This window comes from Ruditapes philippinarum, unplaced genomic scaffold, assembly GCF_026571515.1.
Source record: "Ruditapes philippinarum isolate M1 unplaced genomic scaffold, ASM2657151v2 ctg5903_1_1_1_1, whole genome shotgun sequence".
NCBI lineage: Eukaryota > Metazoa > Mollusca > Bivalvia > Venerida > Veneridae > Ruditapes > Ruditapes philippinarum.
In genome coordinates, this window is record NW_026856863.1 from 129,254 (window position 1) to 147,579 (window position 18,326).

The window sequence follows — 18,326 nt, forward strand, 5'->3', positions numbered from 1 at the left end:
TATTTAATATTTGTTATTCAAAATTTACATACATGTACAAATCAGGGATATAGATGTTCACACATGTACATATATATGATTATCTACATCCATGTACATACTTATTTCATACGATCAGAAAAAATAACAGTTCATTCTGTAAACCCCATAAGCAGCCTCTTTTCATCCAGAAACAATTCTTTCCACACGTACTGTCTATACGGAATGTACACGGACATTAATCCCATAATGTCATCTAGGTTCTTGCAGACGGACAAGTGCCATGCCACAATCCTCGGGCGTATACAAAAAAGATACAAAACTTTATAGGAAGTGTTTCGTTTCGCTAAAATGCGATAAGGAATGTTTCCAGAACATTTTTACATTATGAATAGACATTGTATAAAGTTTCATTTATCAAGGCGGAATATTTTATAATTACACACATTTATCATCATAATTAATCTTAGGAAATATACTTTTTTTATTTTTTTAATAGAAAGAGCATTATTAAAAGCCAGAGTTCTTTAATTATAAGACGGATTTCCTTTCAAAAACATACACTCCATCAATAGTTTATAAGTAACCACAAACCAATAATATATTATTTGTTCCTGCTTTCAAGTGCCTCAAGTACCTAAATTACAAGTTAATAGTAAATGTTTTTTATAGCTAACACATCAGAATAATTTTTCCGAAAAGAACTAACAGTTGTTAGAATTGAGACAGTAGGATTTATGTACAAGCACCTGCGTGCCCAAAATGAAAGTCGTGTTTATCACTCTGCTAGTCGGAATATTTTACTGTTCTGCTAATGATTTGAGAATTGTGAAGGAACGAATACGATACTTAGAGAACAGGGTTAATTCAGAATCAAAATTCAGAAATGAGGATTACTCCGAAATTATCTACAGATTGGACGAGATAGACAAAGTATTGAATACATCACTTGATAGCAGAGAAAGCAGCTACGGGAAAATGCCAAAAGAAACAGGCGAAACAAGCTCTAAAGCTTTTGAACATCTAAAAGAAGACTTTACACGAATCAGGAAAGCATTTGGCGAGGAGAAGGCCAAAATGGCAAGAGTTCGTAGAGAAATTCCTATCTTAGGAAATAATCTTAAAGCAGTTCAAGAGGAAGTGAATAACTATTGTAAAATAAGTTTAAACAAGACAGACAAGGCAATATCGAGAATAGAAGAAACAAACGAGCTGATAGTATCTGAAATCACTAAGAAACATATTACCTTGCTCAATGAAATGATTGAAACTTCCTCACACAGTAAACAGTTGCGAGACATCGCTATAAAACTTGAGCAGGTAAAAAAGAAAAACGATGACAATGAAATCAGTAAAAGAGTTGATGCTTTAGCAGAAAATATGGAACGTGTTTACTCGCTGGTGACAGAATTATCAACTAACATTAAGCCCTCATTAAGACAAATGTCTTGTATTGAACTCCTCAATAACGGGATCTCACAAAGTGGTACATATCAACTACGGAACGGACTCATGGTTTACTGTGACCAAACTACAGATGGTGGGGGTTGGATAGTATTTCAGAGAAGACTAAATGGTGAGGTAGATTTCTATCGTAACTGGACTGAGTATAAAAGTGGCTTTGGCGATCTAAACGGCGAGTTCTGGCTCGGTAATGATCATTTGAGTTTACTGACAGCAGATGGAGAACATGAACTTAGAATAGAGTTGGAAGATTTTGATGGAATCAGAAGATATGCCAAGTATAGCAAGTTTAAGATATATCCAGAAGAAGACAACTATAAACTGGAGGTGAGTGGATATAGTGGAACATTATGGGATGCCCTGGATTATCATAATGGAATGATGTTCTCAACTTTTGACAGAGACAATGATAAAACTGCTGTCAATTGTGCTGCTGATTATCATGGTGCGTGGTGGTATAATGCTTGTTACTATTCAAATTTGAATGGAAATTACAACACATCTCGTATTGCGGGTGATGCGATAAGGTGGAGAAAAGACACGACGTATACATTCTTGACAGCAAAGAAAGTAGAAATGAAATTTCGTAAAATTAACAATCGTTAAAACTTTCTTGGCTCAAATAAAAATCTGCTTTTTAATCAATTATTACTGTTTTTCTGTCAGAAATGTAATTGTGCGGTTGGAAAGTTATAATCATGTATATTATCATTAGTATTGTGGTTGGCCTTTTCGTAAGCAAATTGCTTAAAATGAAAATGAGACTCTACATATGTTGAAATTTTATACGTTTGATACATATATAAATTTGGAGAATATTTTTCACAAACCTATATATGTTGCAAATAAATAACTTTGCAATATTAAATGCATGAACATGTTCCTCATTTGTAGACACGACTACGGAAGCATGGAGAGGACATAGTCGATTTATTTTAATAATCTGTGGGAACAACTTATTTGTCGAAGTATTTTTTATTAATCTGTGGGAACAACATGTTTTGTGAGAAAAATCTTTTTTTATTCTGTGGGAACAACATATTTTGTGAGGAAAATCTTTTTTTATTCTGTGGGAACAACATATTTTGTGAGAAAAATCTTTTTTTATTCTGTGGGAACAACATATTTTGTGAGGAAAATCTTTTTTTATTCTGTGGGAACAACATATTTTGTGAGAAAAATCTTTTTTTATGATATTGTAAAATGATAAACAAAATGAGAGAAATTGTTTATAATTGTGTATAAACTGAATAATCGAATGTGCTACCGCTCTAATCCAGCCGTTTCAAACATTACTCATGTTTAACGTTAAGATAATATACCATATTTTATCTATGAAGCGTATATTTTATTTTGTTAGAGCTTTGCCGATTTGTTTGTGACCTTTGTATGGATGTATGATTTAATAAATTTCCATAAAACTGTATTGTGTATTTTGTTCTTTAAAGCATATTTCTCGATTCGAAGCAAAATAATAAAAAGAGGATATTCAGGATTTTTTTTCTATAAATATAAGTTTTCTTTTAATCGCGTGGCATGAAAATTAATAATTCATGAGTGGCAATAGCCAAGATTGAAATATGATTATTTTCATAGCACAAGATGAAAATAGATCTTGTACTTATAGAAGGACTTTGAATTTTTTGTTTATTATATACCTTTTCTCCTTTTTTTTACACCACAGTTTCAAAGATTTTCCCATAAATTTTGTTTATTGGCTGAATTAAGCAGAAAGTAGTCCGTAAAGACACCAGTGAATATACGGAAAGTTACAGCAGTTAAAATACGGAAAATATTCTTCACTGCAGCGAAAATACGGAAATTGAAAATACGCATTTTATTTCATCAATATTTTTCCATATTCATCTATAAGTAAAATATTACGAAAGCCTAATTGTGTCAAATGAAATAAAAAATAAAAATGCAAAGGCGTTATAACGCGAATAAAGGCATTATTACGCGAATCAAAAGGCGTAAGAACGCGAATAAAGGCGTAGCAACGCGAATCAAAAGGCGTAATAACGCGAATAAAGGTGTAGCAACGCGAATAAAGGCGTTATAACGCGAATCAAAAGGCGTAATAACGCAAATAAAGGCGTTATAACGCGAATCAAAAGGCGTAGTAACGCCTTTATTCGCGTTATAACGCGAATCAAAAGGCGTAGTAATGCGAATAAAGGCGTTATAACGCGAATAAAAAGGCGTAATAACGCGAATAAAGGCGTAATAACGCGAATCAAAAGGCGTAATAACGCGAATAAAGGCGTAATAACGCAAATCAAATGGCGTAGTAACGCGAATAAAGGCGTAGTAACGCGAACCAAAAGGCGTAATAACGCAAATTAAAACACATTATAATGCCAATTTAATACCATATTTATACTAATCAAATTCGCGAGAAAGGAAGACCAATATTGATCTGAATTTATTGCTCAAGATATAAACTCGTATACAATAATACAATATACATTTACAATAACTTTCATTCCATTTGCACAGTAATTATGCAAACTATTTGTCAAGACTCTTTAATATTTGCCAATATAAGATGACTTGGTGACTTATAGGTTATAAAGTATTACCTCCTTCAAATAACAATCCTCCTATGAAGTTTGAATATTGTGGGCCAAATGGAACTTAAGTTATGCTCCCGAAACCAAATTGCTTACGGACGGACGGACAGACAGACATACAGACGGACGGACGCACGTTCCAACATTTTGGGTTTAGGGGCTATTTTCTTTGTTATTTTCTTTGTTCTCTTAAGGGCTACTAGCCCATAAACCCTTTGATCACGGATTGAACCTATTGTTCTCTTTTGTTCTCTTTACTGTTATATAGCCCCTAAACCCAAAATGTTTGCTCGGACGTACGGACGCCAGGGGGTATAACATAATATGCCCGAAAATCTTTCGGGCATATAATAAAATGTACATCTAGATAAATTCATTTAAATCAACATTGTTCTTCCTTCCATACATTAATAGGCCACTGTTTGGAATTTATATGGTATTAAATTAGCGTTATAACGCCTTTTGTTTTGCGTTATTACGCCTTTTGGTTCGCGTTATTACGCCTTTTGATTCGCGTTATAACGCATTTATTCGCGTTAGTACGCCTTTTGATTCGCATAATTACGCCTATTGTTTCGCGTTATAACGCGAATCCAAAGGCGTAATAACGCGAATAAAGGCGTTATAACGCGGAACAAAAGGCGTAGTAACGCCTTTATTCGCGTTATAACGCGAATCAAAAGGCGTAATAAGGCGAATAAAGGCGTTATAACGCGAATCAAAAGGCGAAATAACGCGAAAAAAGGCGTAGCAACGCGAATCAAAAGGCGTAGCAACGCCTTTATTCGCGTTATAACGCGAAACAAAAGGCGTAATAACGCATTTATTCGTGTTATAACGCGAATCAAAAGGCGTAATAACGCGAATTAAGGCGTTATAACACGAAACAAAAGGCGTAGTAACGCCTTTATTCGCGTTATAACGCGAAACAAAAGGCGTACTAACGCGAATAAAAGCGTTATAACGCGAATCAAAAGGCGTAATTACGCGAATAAAGGCGTTATAACGCGAATCAAAAGGCGTACTAACGCGAATAAAGGCGTTATAACGCGAATCAAAAGGCGTAATAACGTGAATAAAGGCGTTATAACGCGAATCAAAAGGCGTAATAACGCGAACCAAAAGGCATAATAACGCAAAACAAAAGGCGTTATAACGCTAATTTAATACCATATAAATTCCAAACCGTGGCCTAGTAATGTAAGATAGGAAGAACAATTTGATCTAAATAAATCGATCAAGACGTACGTTTTATTTTCAATTCTGTACGGATACGTCCTAAGGCCACAGTCTGATTTTTTAAATCTTTTATTAGGAAATGCTTTCGTCAGATTAAAGGTTAACTTTCACCCAACTATAGATACTTTTCTACATAGACAAAGAAGGGAATGTCTCCTATAATTGTGACATAACTGAAACACTATCCCCCATTTAAACATACTTATCAATAATCACCCTAATGTGACTAACTTATACCTTACGTTTTCCCAAATCTTGTTACCTATAGCATATTACCTATTGCTTAATTAGGAATGGCATTCACATAATTAGAAGATACTAGATGTTATAAGGTAATCAATTAGGATATATCCGAAGATAATTGAACATATGACGCACATATAAGATAAGATAAGATAAGATAAGATAAGATAAGAAAAGAAATTCATTTACTATAGTGACATGTGTAAAAGCAATATATGATACATGTGAATTCAGATTAACTGTATTTACGTCCAGTCCAATAGACCTATAAGGCACCCAGACACCTTAAATTGGCAAATATTAAAGAGTCTTCATTAGTTTATGACAAATAGTTTGCATTATTATTGCGCAAATGGAATGCTAGTTATTGTAAATATATATTATATTATTCTATACGAGTTTATATCTTGAGGAATAAATTCAGATCGATATTGGTCTTGCTTTCTTACGTTACCAGGCCATTTGATTAGTATAAATATGGTATTAAATTGGCATTATAATTCGTTTTAATTGGCGTTAGTACGCCTTTTGGTTCGCGTTACAACGCCTTTATTCGCGTTACTACGCCTTTTGATTTGCGTTATAACGCCTTTCATTTCGCGTTATAACGCCTTTATTCGCGTTATTACGCCTTTTGATTCGCGTTATTACGCCTTTTATTCGCGTTATTACGCCTTTTGATTCGCGTTATTACGCCTTTTGATTCGCGTTATTACGCCTTTTGATTCGCGTTATAACGCCTTTATTCGCGTTGCTACGCCTTCATTTGCGTTGCTACGCCTTTTGTTTCGCGTTATTACGCCTTTTGATTTGCGTAATTACGCCTTTTGATTTGCATTTTAACGCCTTTATTCGCGTTATTACACCTTTTGATTCGCGTAATAACGCCTTTATTCGCGTTATAACGCCTTTGTATTTTTATTTTTTATTTCATTTGACACTATTAGGCTTTCGTAAAAATATACTTAATATTATAATAAACTTTTCATCGCAATGATGACGCTATTATGCAGTTTAAAAATATGGGTAGGTTTTAAGTAAAAACTGCAGTGATAAATAAGAATTGTTCGGCTAAATTTAACCAATGATAAAACACTCGCTCAATCGTTTCTTAACTACCATAAGAAAGGTGATTTGAAGGAAAATTTTGAGTTAACAAGTCTTATTTTATCTATTCAAATGACACTTGATATGTTGTTTTTGCAGCAGGAAATACTTTCAGCGTTAACTTACATAAAACAGTTAAACAATAGTCACATTTATTCTGTTGTGTTATTTTAATTTCCAGTGTCAAGATGTTTTCTAAGTATTTCTCTTTATCTCTTGTAACATGTCGCGGCTGATATATAAAAAGTGGAACAAACACTTTATGAAAGAAATCACATCACGTGCATATAAGTGTTTAATATTACAGACACTCCAAATAAAAGTATATAATTAAGGACTCATACTTTATTAATAAAGGGTGTGTATTGTTCTGTGAAGTGGATGTGTGCGTAAGACGCTTAAGTTGTTGAAGTTGTTAAAATCCCGCCCTGCCTCAGATAAAATCAGGGACACAAATGTAGCTCTTTGATAATAAAAATCCCCCAAAACAATAAAACTCGAAATATTTTTGACTTGTTCTTTAATTTTTAATTGCTGTTATATTCGTTTATTTAAAATGCCAGTTTTGGTTACAGGATGCTCTGAGTATATGACATCTTAAGAATCCGGAAATTGATAAGCAGCTAATACTGTTTAAAATTTGAGTGATTCCGACTATATTTGCTATTTCAGTAAAAAGTAAAATTACAGCTACGTGTTGAATGACCCCGTAACATATAATATTGAGAGAAAGAAATTATAAAATGTAATGTCATAATTTCTTTGAAGCAGTTAAAGCGTGAAAGCAGCCTGCCACAATATCCATGCTTATTTTCATAACAATTTGGAAAATGTATTTAAAAGTAAAATATTGTGAAGTGAACAAAGGAAGTAATTTACACATGCATACGACACTTTACATATCAAGTAAATTACCAAGAAGAACTCAAAAAAATGCAGAAATAGCCCCTTATGCTTGAGTCACGCAGTAGAAATATTCTGATATTTTACTTTTTTTCCATATTTTACATTATTATTGGAGATACATGTAAACTATGTCAAAATTTTCATTTAAAATGAATTCCTATTGAGAGTGAAATAGCTTTCACGATTTGTAAAAACAAAAAGATAAAAGAAAAACAAAAACAACAACAACAAAACAACTACAACAACAACAGATGAACAACAACAGGGGAAATTGATATACTAGGGCAGCTGCAACCCTTTTGCTTTTACATCTCGAGCTTTGACAGAAACCGAATCTAATTACTAGAATGCAAATATTGAAAGAGAATATTTAGCAATACAGTATGCTTGCACGCGATACCACCAGTATGTATATGATAGACACTCAGTGGCTTTTTGTGCAGACTGGCCTTTCACCGTGTTATTGCTTTCCCTGAAACCATCACTGTGGGTTATATTGCAGTAAACGCCCTCTGAAAGACCTATGTGAGCTTTACTGTACTCAAAGAGGCTCTCACTGTGGGTTTAATTGCGATAAAACGCTCTAAAAGGCATACCACTGTGGGTTGTAATAGATTTACTGTATTCCCTGAGGCTATCGCCGTGGCTCATTTGCGATAAGAACCCGTCTTAAAGGCATATCACTGTGGGCTGTGTGAGCTTTACTGTATTCCCTGAAGCTATCACAATTAGATTAATTGCGATGAGAGCCCTCTAATAAGCCTATCACAAATGGTTTGTGTGTTTTGTTTACTGTGTTAAGAACCTTTTGAAGGCATACCACGATGGGTTGTACCAGCGTTATTTTTCCCTGAGGCTATCATCCTAGGTTTTATTGCAATAAAATCACTCTGAAAAGCTTATCAATGTTGGTTGTTTGAGCCTTACTGTATTACCTGAGGCTTTCACCTAGGGGTTTGTTGCCATGAGAACCCTTTAAAAGGACTTCCTGTGTGGGTTATGTGAGCTTTACTGAATTCCCTGAGGCTATAAACAAGGGTTTTATTGCAATAACGCACTCTCCAAAAGGCCTATCACTGTTGTTTGTGTGAGCTTTAGTGTATTCTTGAGGCTATCATCGTGGGTTTTATTGCGATAAGGACCCACTAAATGGCGTTTACCTTGGTTGTGTGAACTTTACAATATTCCCAGAGGTCACAACGTTGGTTTCATTGTGATAATGAACTCTCTAAAAAGCTTATCACCGTAAGTTGAGATATACTTTGCTTCCTGATGCTTCGGCATAATTGCAATGAGAACCCTCCTAATGCCTTTCTTCTTAGCTTTTCAATATTCTGTGAAGATCTCACCGCGGGTGTAATTGCGATAAATACCATCAGCTTATCAACGTGGGTAGTGCGAGCTTTGCTGCTTTCCATTTGGCTATCAACGTGGAATATTTTGCGATAAGAACCATTTTAAGGCCTATCATAGTGGGTTGTTTGAGCTTTATTGTATTCCCTTCGGCTATTATATTGGGTTTCATTGCGGTAAGATATCTCTGAATCTATCACCGTGGATTGTGTGATCTCTTCCGCATTCTTTGACATGTTTAAGGCTATTACCATGAGTTTCATTGCAATACGAACTGTCTAAAAGGCCTATCACCGTTGGTTTAGTGAAATATAATGTATTGCTATAAAAAGCCTCTAAAAATCTTTCAATGTGGGACGTGTGAGCTTTATTGTATTCCCTGAGTTCATCACCGTCTGTTGCATTTTGAAAAGAACCCCCTAAACGGCATATAATCGTTGGTTTTGTAAGTTTAACTATATTCCCTGAGTCTATCAACTTGGGTTTATTGCCAGAAGAAACATCTAAAATCATACCAACGTTATAAATCTGAATAACGATAGTAAAACTTAGTAAAAACCTTCTGAAGGCCTATCACCTTGGGATGTGTGAACTTTACTGTATTCCCCGAGGCTATCACCTTTGGTTTTTTTGCGATAACGAACCCTCTAAAAGGCATATCACCGTGGTTTGTGCGAGCTTTACTGTATTTTCTGATGCTATCACCGTGGGCATAATTGCAATGAGAATCTTATCAAGGCCTATCACCTTTGCTTGTGTGAGCTTTTCAATATTCTCTGAAGATATCACCGTTGGTATTATTGCGATCAAACCCCTTTTAACAGCATATAAACGAGGGTTGTGCGAGCTTAACTGTATCCAATTTGGCTATCACCGTGGCTTTTTTGCGATAAAAACCATCTAAAGGCCTATCACCGTGGGTTGGTCGAATAGTATTGTATTCCCTTCGGATATCAAAGTGAGTTTCATTGCGGTAAGATTCCTCTGAATCTATCACCGTAGATTGTGTGATCTCAACCGTATTCATTGAGGCTATCACCGTGCGTTTCATAGCAATACCAACCATCTAAAAGCCTTTCACCGTGGATTGGGTGAGATATACTGTATTTCATACATTGGGTGTTATTGCTATTAGAACCTCTAAAAGTCCTTTAAACGTGGGATTTGTGAGTTCCACTGTATTTCCTGAGGCCATCACATTGTGTTGCATTTTGAAAAGAACGCCCTAAACGGCCTGTTACCGTTGGTTGTGTAAGCTTATTTGTATTCTCTGAGGCTATCAACTTTGGTTTTATTGCCAGAAGAAAAGTCTAAAAATCATATTACCGTGGTATTTGTGAGCTTTACTGTATTCCCTGAGGCCATCACTGTGTTTTGCATTTCGATAAGAACCCTCTCCGTTGGTTGTGTGACTTTCACTGTACTCACTCAGGTTATCATCATGGTTAATTGCAATAAAAATTTAAAAAGCCTTTTACGGTGGGTTGTGTGAGCTTTTCGGTATTCTCTGAGGGTATTACTGTTAGTTTTATAGCGATAATAACTCTCTAAGAGGCATATCACTGTGGGTTGTGTGAGCCTTACTGTATTTCCTGAGGCCATCACCATGGGTTTCATTGGTCCCGAGAAGAACTCTCTAAAAGCATATCACCGTTGGTTGAGTGAGCTTTTTCTGTATTTCTCGAGGCTATCATCCTCTATAACTCCTATTACCCTTGGCTGTGTGAACTTAAAAAAATGTTTTTTCAGAGGCTATCACCTTGGGATTATTGCAATAAGAACCATCTAAAAGTCCTGTCATCGTGGGTTGTGTGATCCCTGAGGCTATCACCGTATTATCTTGTTTTATTTTTGAGATAAGAAACCTCTCATAGGCCTAAATAGGTTGTGTGATCTTTTTCTGTATTCCCTGAGGGTACCACTGTGGTTTTAATTGCTGTAATAAATCTCTATAAAGCCTATCACCGGGGGTTATGTGAGCTTAACTGTATTCCCTAATGCTGTTACCTTTAAGTTCTTTTACCCTTGGTTGTGTGGATGTAATGTATTTGCTGAGGCTAAATAAATATTTATCGAAAAAATAAACTGCGTTGATTGCTGTCATATAAAAATGCTTAATCGCTGTTATAATGATCTTTTTTTTTCGTAATGTTCTATGTTGAAGAAAGCCGTTAGTTGCTAGATAACAATTCTTTTAATTCAGTTTTATTACACTTGTAAAAAGGATAAACTATCAAAATATTAAACAAACACGAAAACAACGAAATACAATGACTTTTCGTTCCATAATATTATACTATCTATGTATGGCCTTTCTTGAAAGCATAATCCCGTACAAAGATCCTTAAATTTGTCTGTTATTCTGCACAATGATATAAAACTGGTACACAAAGAATCGTTTATAAAGAGCATGAATGGACATTTTTCGAGGTATTCAACATTTTGTCATGAATTTCTTTATGTCATTTTCTTGCCGCGAAAAAGCATATCAGGTTGTACCAAAGAAATTACTTGGTATTAGGAAAGTGTTCGAACAGATGTCTTTTGTATGTAAAAAAGATTAAATAATTTATAACTTATAACTGGCATATTTTTAATCACAAATTCATAAAATAATTAACACTTTGATTTTCGTTGCGCCTGGAAAGACATCCTAGGTTGCGCAATGATCTTAATTAATCTTTTATTGATTGATTTATTAATTTTGTTGATTATTATACTTAAAATTACCAGATCTTAATTTCTAAACTTTTTTTCTGAATTTGCAAACTTGTTTTACAGATTTTTAGACACATTTGTAAAGATTTAAATGAATTACATCGGGAAACATATTATACAATTATTTTCAATCCAACACAAATAATTTAAATTACAAAATATGCGCTCACAGAAAAATAATAGTTTTTGTTTGGCAATATTGACACGAGATTCAGTAATATTCGGAAGCCTTTTCTTTAGTTTCCGTAATTTATTACGATTTACTTATTGATTTTTAATGATAGAAAAGGCATGTACAAAAACTTAGTAGTCAAGGTTCGCAAAATATCATAACAAAAGCATGAAAAATAATGTTTTATTAAGAATCAAACCAACAGTCTTAAATTTGAAACTGAAAGTCTAAACTCCTAACATTGAGTCTAGTATGGCAAGAGTTGTGTTGGTAGCTTTAAGTGATACATAAACCATGTATATCGTTACGACAAACTTTATAATCCGTTTTTCATAAGTAAGAAACGATTTGGTACCGTCAGTTATTTAACATCAATGTCTAAGGGAGATGTCTCAGATAACACCGTTTGTAGGTGTGCTTTAATTCTTATCACTGATTGGCTATCGGCTTCCCGATTTATCGATTTGATTGGCATCATAGTCATCTACCAGATATGATCAATCTGCATACCAAGCATGGATACAGCATATACAGAATAGTTATCAAGCTATTTGGGTGCCAAACAGACAGATGGGCGAGTTGAATGGGGCAATTAATCTTCTATTTTTTGATCTGCAAACCCCTTAAGCAATCGTTTTTCACCCCATTAGCAACATTCCCCCCATAAATACAGTCTGTACACAATGAACGCGGACATTCATCTTATAATGTCACCTGGGTGCGTGCGGACAAGCGTCATCCTATAATCATCGAGTGTTTAAAAAGACCTAAATACAATATTATAAATGTATATATATTGAGTGACATGCGACAACGAACGTTTTTTGATGATATTTTTATACTATGATAATCAATATATATACATGTATGTTCATTGATCAAGGCGGATTGTTTATATTAACAGAAATTTATCACCATTATCCATCTTAGTAAATATATATCTTTTAATACAATGATTGACATTAAAAGGCAGAATTATTTAAATAAAATACATAATTAACTAATTAAGAAAAAAATTAAAAGAATTTCCTGCAAAAAAACTTTTACTCATGCTGAATTCAACTTAATAATGCACGTGCAAGTAATAAGCTTTGGTTTTTCCTTGCTCTTGCCTTCAAGTGTCTCAAGTACCTAAATAACAACGTAATAGTTTTTGTGTATTATATGCTAATATAGCTAACAAATCAGCATAATTGTTTTCAAAGGAACCAACAGTTAGATGTCAAAATTGAGGCAGTAGGATTTACATACATAAAACTTTAAATAAGCACCTGCCTGCCAAAAATGAAAATCGTGTTTATCCCTCTGCTGATAGTTGGAATATTTTATGCTTCTGCTAATGACTTGATACTTGTGCAAGAAAGAATACAAAACTTAGAGAATAGAGTTAATTCAGAATCAGAATTCAGAAATGAGGAAGCGACAAGGATTCGGAGAGAAATTTCGGAACCCTATTGTGAAATAAGTTTAAATAAGACCGACATGGCAATATCGAGAATAGAAGAAACCAGCGAGTTGATAGTATCTGAAGTCAGTAAGAAACATGTAACATTGCTCAATCAAATGAATGAAAATTCTTTACACGACAGTCAATATTTGCAAGACATCACTTCCAAACTCGAACAGCTAAAAAATAATACCGATGAAATTGAAGCCATATCAGTTATAGATAGCAAGCGAAATTATGTTACGGCAGCAACTGTGGAAAGGAATAAAGAAATAATAGAACGTATATACTTGCTGGTAACAGATTTATTTACAAACAACATAAAGCCCTTATCGACACAAGTATCGAGAATAGAAGAAACAAGCGAGTTGATAGTATCTGAAGTCAGTAAGAAACATGTAACATTGCTCAATGAAATGAATGAAAATTCTTTACACGACAGCCAATATTTGCAAGACATCACTTCCAAACTCGAACAGCTAAAAACTAATACCGGTGAAATTGAAGCCATTACAGTTATAGATAGCAAAAGAAATTATGTTACGGCAGCAATGGTGGGAAGGAATCAAGAAATACTAGAACGTATATACTTGCTGGTAGAAGATTTATTTACAAACAACATTAAGCCCTTATTGACACAAGTATCGAGAATAGAAGAAACAAGCGAGTTGATAGAATCTGAAGTCAGTAAGAAACATGTAACATTGCTCAACGAAATAAATGAAACTTCTGCACACAACAGTAAACAGTTGAAAGACATCGCTATAAAGCTTGAGCAAGTAAAAAAGAATACCGATTACAGTATCATCGAAAACAATAAAAGATTTGATGCTATAGCAGCAAATGTGGAAGCAAATAATGTAAATATAGAACGTGTTTACTCGCTGGTAACAGAAGTATCAACTAACATTAAAACCTTATTAAAACATGTGTCTTGTATTGAACTACTCAATAACGGGATCACACACAGTAGTACACATCAACTACGAAACGGACTCATGGTTTACTGTGACCAAACTACAGACGGTGGGGGTTGGATAGTATTTCAGAGAAGACTGAATGGTGAGGTAGATTTCTATCGTAACTGGGCTGAGTATAAAAATGGCTTTGGGGATTTAAACGGCGAGTTCTGGCTCGGTAATGAACATTTAAGTTTATTGACAGCAAATGGAACACATGAACTTAGAATAGAGTTGGAAGATTTTGATGGAAACAGTACATATGCAAAGTATAGCAAGTTTAAGATATATCCAGAAGAAGACAACTACAAACTGGAGGTGAGTGGATATAGTGGAACTGCATGGGATTCCTTAGATTTTCATAATGGAATGATGTTCTCAACTTTTGACAGAGACAATGATAAAAATTCCGACAATTGTGCACTTGGACGGCATGGTGCGTGGTGGTACAACAGTTGTTATCATTCAAATTTGAACGGAAAGTATTACAACACATCTCGTCCTGAGCTTGATGCAATACGTTGGAGAATCCAAAAGTTTACACTCATGACTGCAAAGACAGTAGAAATGAAATTTCGTTCAATTGACAGTCGTTAGTACTGTCTATGTTCAGATAAAAAAAAACTGCTTTATTTATTAGTCACTATTTTGCTATCAGGACTGTTATTGTATACTCACGAGGGTGATTGCCAAAATATAATCATGTATACATGTATATTATCATCATAATTATTCAAATTATTATTTCATGGTGCTTTGCTGGTTCGTAGGCAATTGCGTAAAAATGAAAATGAGAAACTATGTTGAAATTATATACAGTACATGTACATCTTGTATATTATTGTTATTATACATGAATATTTAAAGTTGCGAACAATTAACTTTACAATATAAATGTATGAAGAGGTATCTCATTTTTAGACACGACACAGTGGATATTTTTATTTAGCGTTTTTACTCAATATGAGGTATGAAATTGTCGTAATGACGAAAATAAAACAAAGTCAACATCTTGTCGTATTTTTGCTCCGCAGGACTCGAAGCGAAAACACGATAATATCATCGTGTTTTTGCCTGGCGCCTCGCGGAGCAAAAATACGATGATAATATGGTCAATGAACAGAAACATGTAAAACGTCGATAGATATTTGACAGCGTCCGTAGCATGTACAGACAAAAACGACAATATACATTCAAATTATCTCTATTTTTATTAAGATATACAACGCAACAGGGTATACTAGCTTAAGTACGTTTGGTTCACTTTTTTGCACATTCATATTTTGTATATTCATTCTGTTTGACACCCAATGGCATGTATTTACAATACTTCAGCATAAATTTTATGTCCGAAATTTAAACAAGTTAAATGTTCAAAATAACTTCTACCAAACAATAGGCTATCCAGCGAATAATGAACAATTGCGATTGACGATTTGATAGTTTTGTTTTGTATTCTGCCATCATGGCGAATCCTGTTAATTTTAAGCTAACGTTGTTATCTTTATCATTATGATATTGTTAAATGATAAACAAAATGAAAGAACTTGTATTAAAGATGTTTATTTACTAAAAAATTCAACGTGGTGCCTCTCTTATCCTATTTCCACTAAACTATCGTTTCGAACATTATTGTTGCTTAACTTTAAAATAATTGACAAAATTCTATCTATGAAGCGTATATTTTATTTTGTTAGAGCTTTGCCGATTTGTTTGTGACCTTTGCATGAATGTATGATTCAATAAATTGCCTTAAAAATGTATTGTGTATTTTGTCATTAAATAATAAATAGAGTGTATTCAATTTTTTTTCTTAAAATACTAGTATAGGTTTTATTTTCAGCGAGTGGTATGAAAGTAAAAAAATTCATGAGTGGCAATAGCCAAGAGCGAAATATACTTATTTTCATAGCAAAGATGAAAATAAATCTTGTAGTTTTAGAAGGAACTTAAATTTTCTGTTTATAATATACATTTTTCTCTCTCTTTTTTGACATCACAGTTTCAAAGATTTTCCCTTAAATTTTGTATATTGGCTGAATATAGCAGAAAGTAGTCCGTAAAGACACCGGTGAATATACGGAAAATATGTTTTACAGCACTGAAAATACGGAAAATATGCTTCGCTGCAGTGACAATACGGAAATTGAAATTACGCATTTTATTTCATCAACATTTCTCCATATTCATTTATAAGTATAATATACTTAATATTATAATAATTTTTTACCGCAATGATGACGCTATTACGCAGTTTAAAGATATGGGTAGATAAGATTAAGTAAAAACTGCCCTGATAAATAAAAGTTGTTCGGCTAACTTTAACCCCTGATAAAACACTCGCTCAATCGTTTTTTAAGTACCATAAGAAAGATGATTTGAAGAAAAATTTTGAGTTAACAAATCTTATTTCATCTATTCAAATGACACTTGATATGTTGTTTTCGCAACAGGAAATACTTTCAGCGTTAACTTGCATAAAACAGTTAAACAATAATCACATGTATTCTGTTTTGTTATTTTAATTTTCAGTGTTAATGTGTTTTCTAAGTATTTCTCTTTATCTATTGTAACATGTGACGGCTGATATATAAAAAGTGGAACAAACACTTTAATGCAAATAGAGTAAGGAAGAAATCACATCACGTGCATATAAGTGTTTAATATTACAGACACTCCAAATAAAAGTATATAATTAAGGACTCATACTTTATTAATAAAGGGTGTGTATCGTTCTGTGAAGTGGATGTGTGCGTAAGACGCTTAAGTTGTTGAAGTTGTTAAAATCCCGCCCTGCCCTAGATAAAATCAGAGACACAAATGTAGCTATGTGATAAAAAAAATAAATAATAAAAAAAAATACAAATTCGAAATATTTTTGATTTGTGTTTAATTCTTTAATTGCTGTTAAATTTGTTTATTAAAAATGGCACAGATAGCTCTGGGTATATGATACTGCCACCTGTGTGTTGAATGACCCAGTCAAATATAATATTGAGAGATAGAAATTATAAAATGCAATGTCATAATTTCCTTGAATCAGTTAAAGCGTGAAAGCAACCTGCCACACGATCCATGCTTATTTTCATAACAATTTGGAAAATGTGTTTAAAAGTAAAATATTGTTAAGTGAACAAACGAAGTAATTCGGCACTTAACAATTCACGTAAATTACCAAAAATTGAATTAGTATTTTGCATGGGAGTCAAAATACTACTTTGTTTACATTTTGATACTTTTATGACAAATTATTTCACATAAATGGCTACTTTCTTCAGGTAACAAGCATCTAACATTCCCCAAAACCATCATTTAACATAAAATTCACGTTTGCCCTTTCTAAGGGAATAAACATTTATTTATAATGTGCATTTAGTGGCACATTATGCTTCAAAAATGAATGATATTTTTGTTTTTCATAAAGTGCAAACATATGATTGATAATATCTTACTTTCTATTATAAATTTAAAACATTTTAGATGGACATCAATAATTGGCAGAAAGTGTGACTGTGAAATAATATGTAATCAAGCGGTCGAAATGAAAACAAAGCAAAATTTTGACTTCTACATAAAATACTAAATAACTATTTTACGATACAAATTGCTAAAGAACAGAAAAAGAAATTTATGGTTAGGTGTACATGATTGGAAACCGTAACAGGGAACAAAAATAAAAAAAAAGCTTTTGAGCAATAAAAACAATTTAAGGCTAAATGGGTCTTTATATAGAATTCCATAATAGTCTAAAGTTTTGTATTAAATATTTTTACTTATAGTAACTACATTATATTACTTATAGTTAAAATTTTGCACAGAAAAAAATGCTCCCATTTTAAGCCAAAATTATTTTTTAAACAAGCGTTTTTATTTGTTTGGGCCGTCAAACCAAACAAATAATGGTAGCGAAATTTCAGACTCTGATGCTCTTAATTGCAAATGCCGAAGTCCGCTAGAAGCGGTTACTTCCCTTTATATGTACACTAACGCCGAAAAATTCAGGGGAGATCACAACCTTCACATTTTTGACATTCTGAGACCCAAGCAAATTCAGCGCCTTCTGTGCTTTGATTTCTATCTGTATTCTCACTTTAAATATTTTACTTGAAAATAAAACCTTGTCGTCTGCGACATCTGTTACATACATTGTTTACGATAATTCCGTA

At 33.5% G+C, this 18,326-nt stretch overlaps 2 protein-coding genes across 2 annotated transcripts; both read left to right on the top strand.

Moving 5' to 3' along the window:
• Nucleotides 1-622: 622 nt before the first annotated feature.
• LOC132747949 (angiopoietin-related protein 7-like) lies at nt 623-2,867 on the top strand. Its single transcript, XM_060737484.1, has one exon. It carries the CDS (start codon nt 742-744, stop codon nt 2,047-2,049), a length of 1,308 nt encoding a protein of 435 aa, XP_060593467.1. The 5' UTR covers nt 623-741; the 3' UTR covers nt 2,050-2,867.
• Nucleotides 2,868-12,926: 10,059 nt separating this feature from the next.
• Nucleotides 12,927-15,959, top strand: LOC132747950 (angiopoietin-related protein 7-like). Its single transcript, XM_060737485.1, has one exon. The coding sequence runs from the start codon at nt 13,039-13,041 to the stop codon at nt 14,755-14,757; it is 1,719 nt and encodes a 572-aa protein (XP_060593468.1). The 5' UTR covers nt 12,927-13,038; the 3' UTR covers nt 14,758-15,959.
• The last annotated feature ends 2,367 nt before the right edge of the window (nt 15,960-18,326 follow it).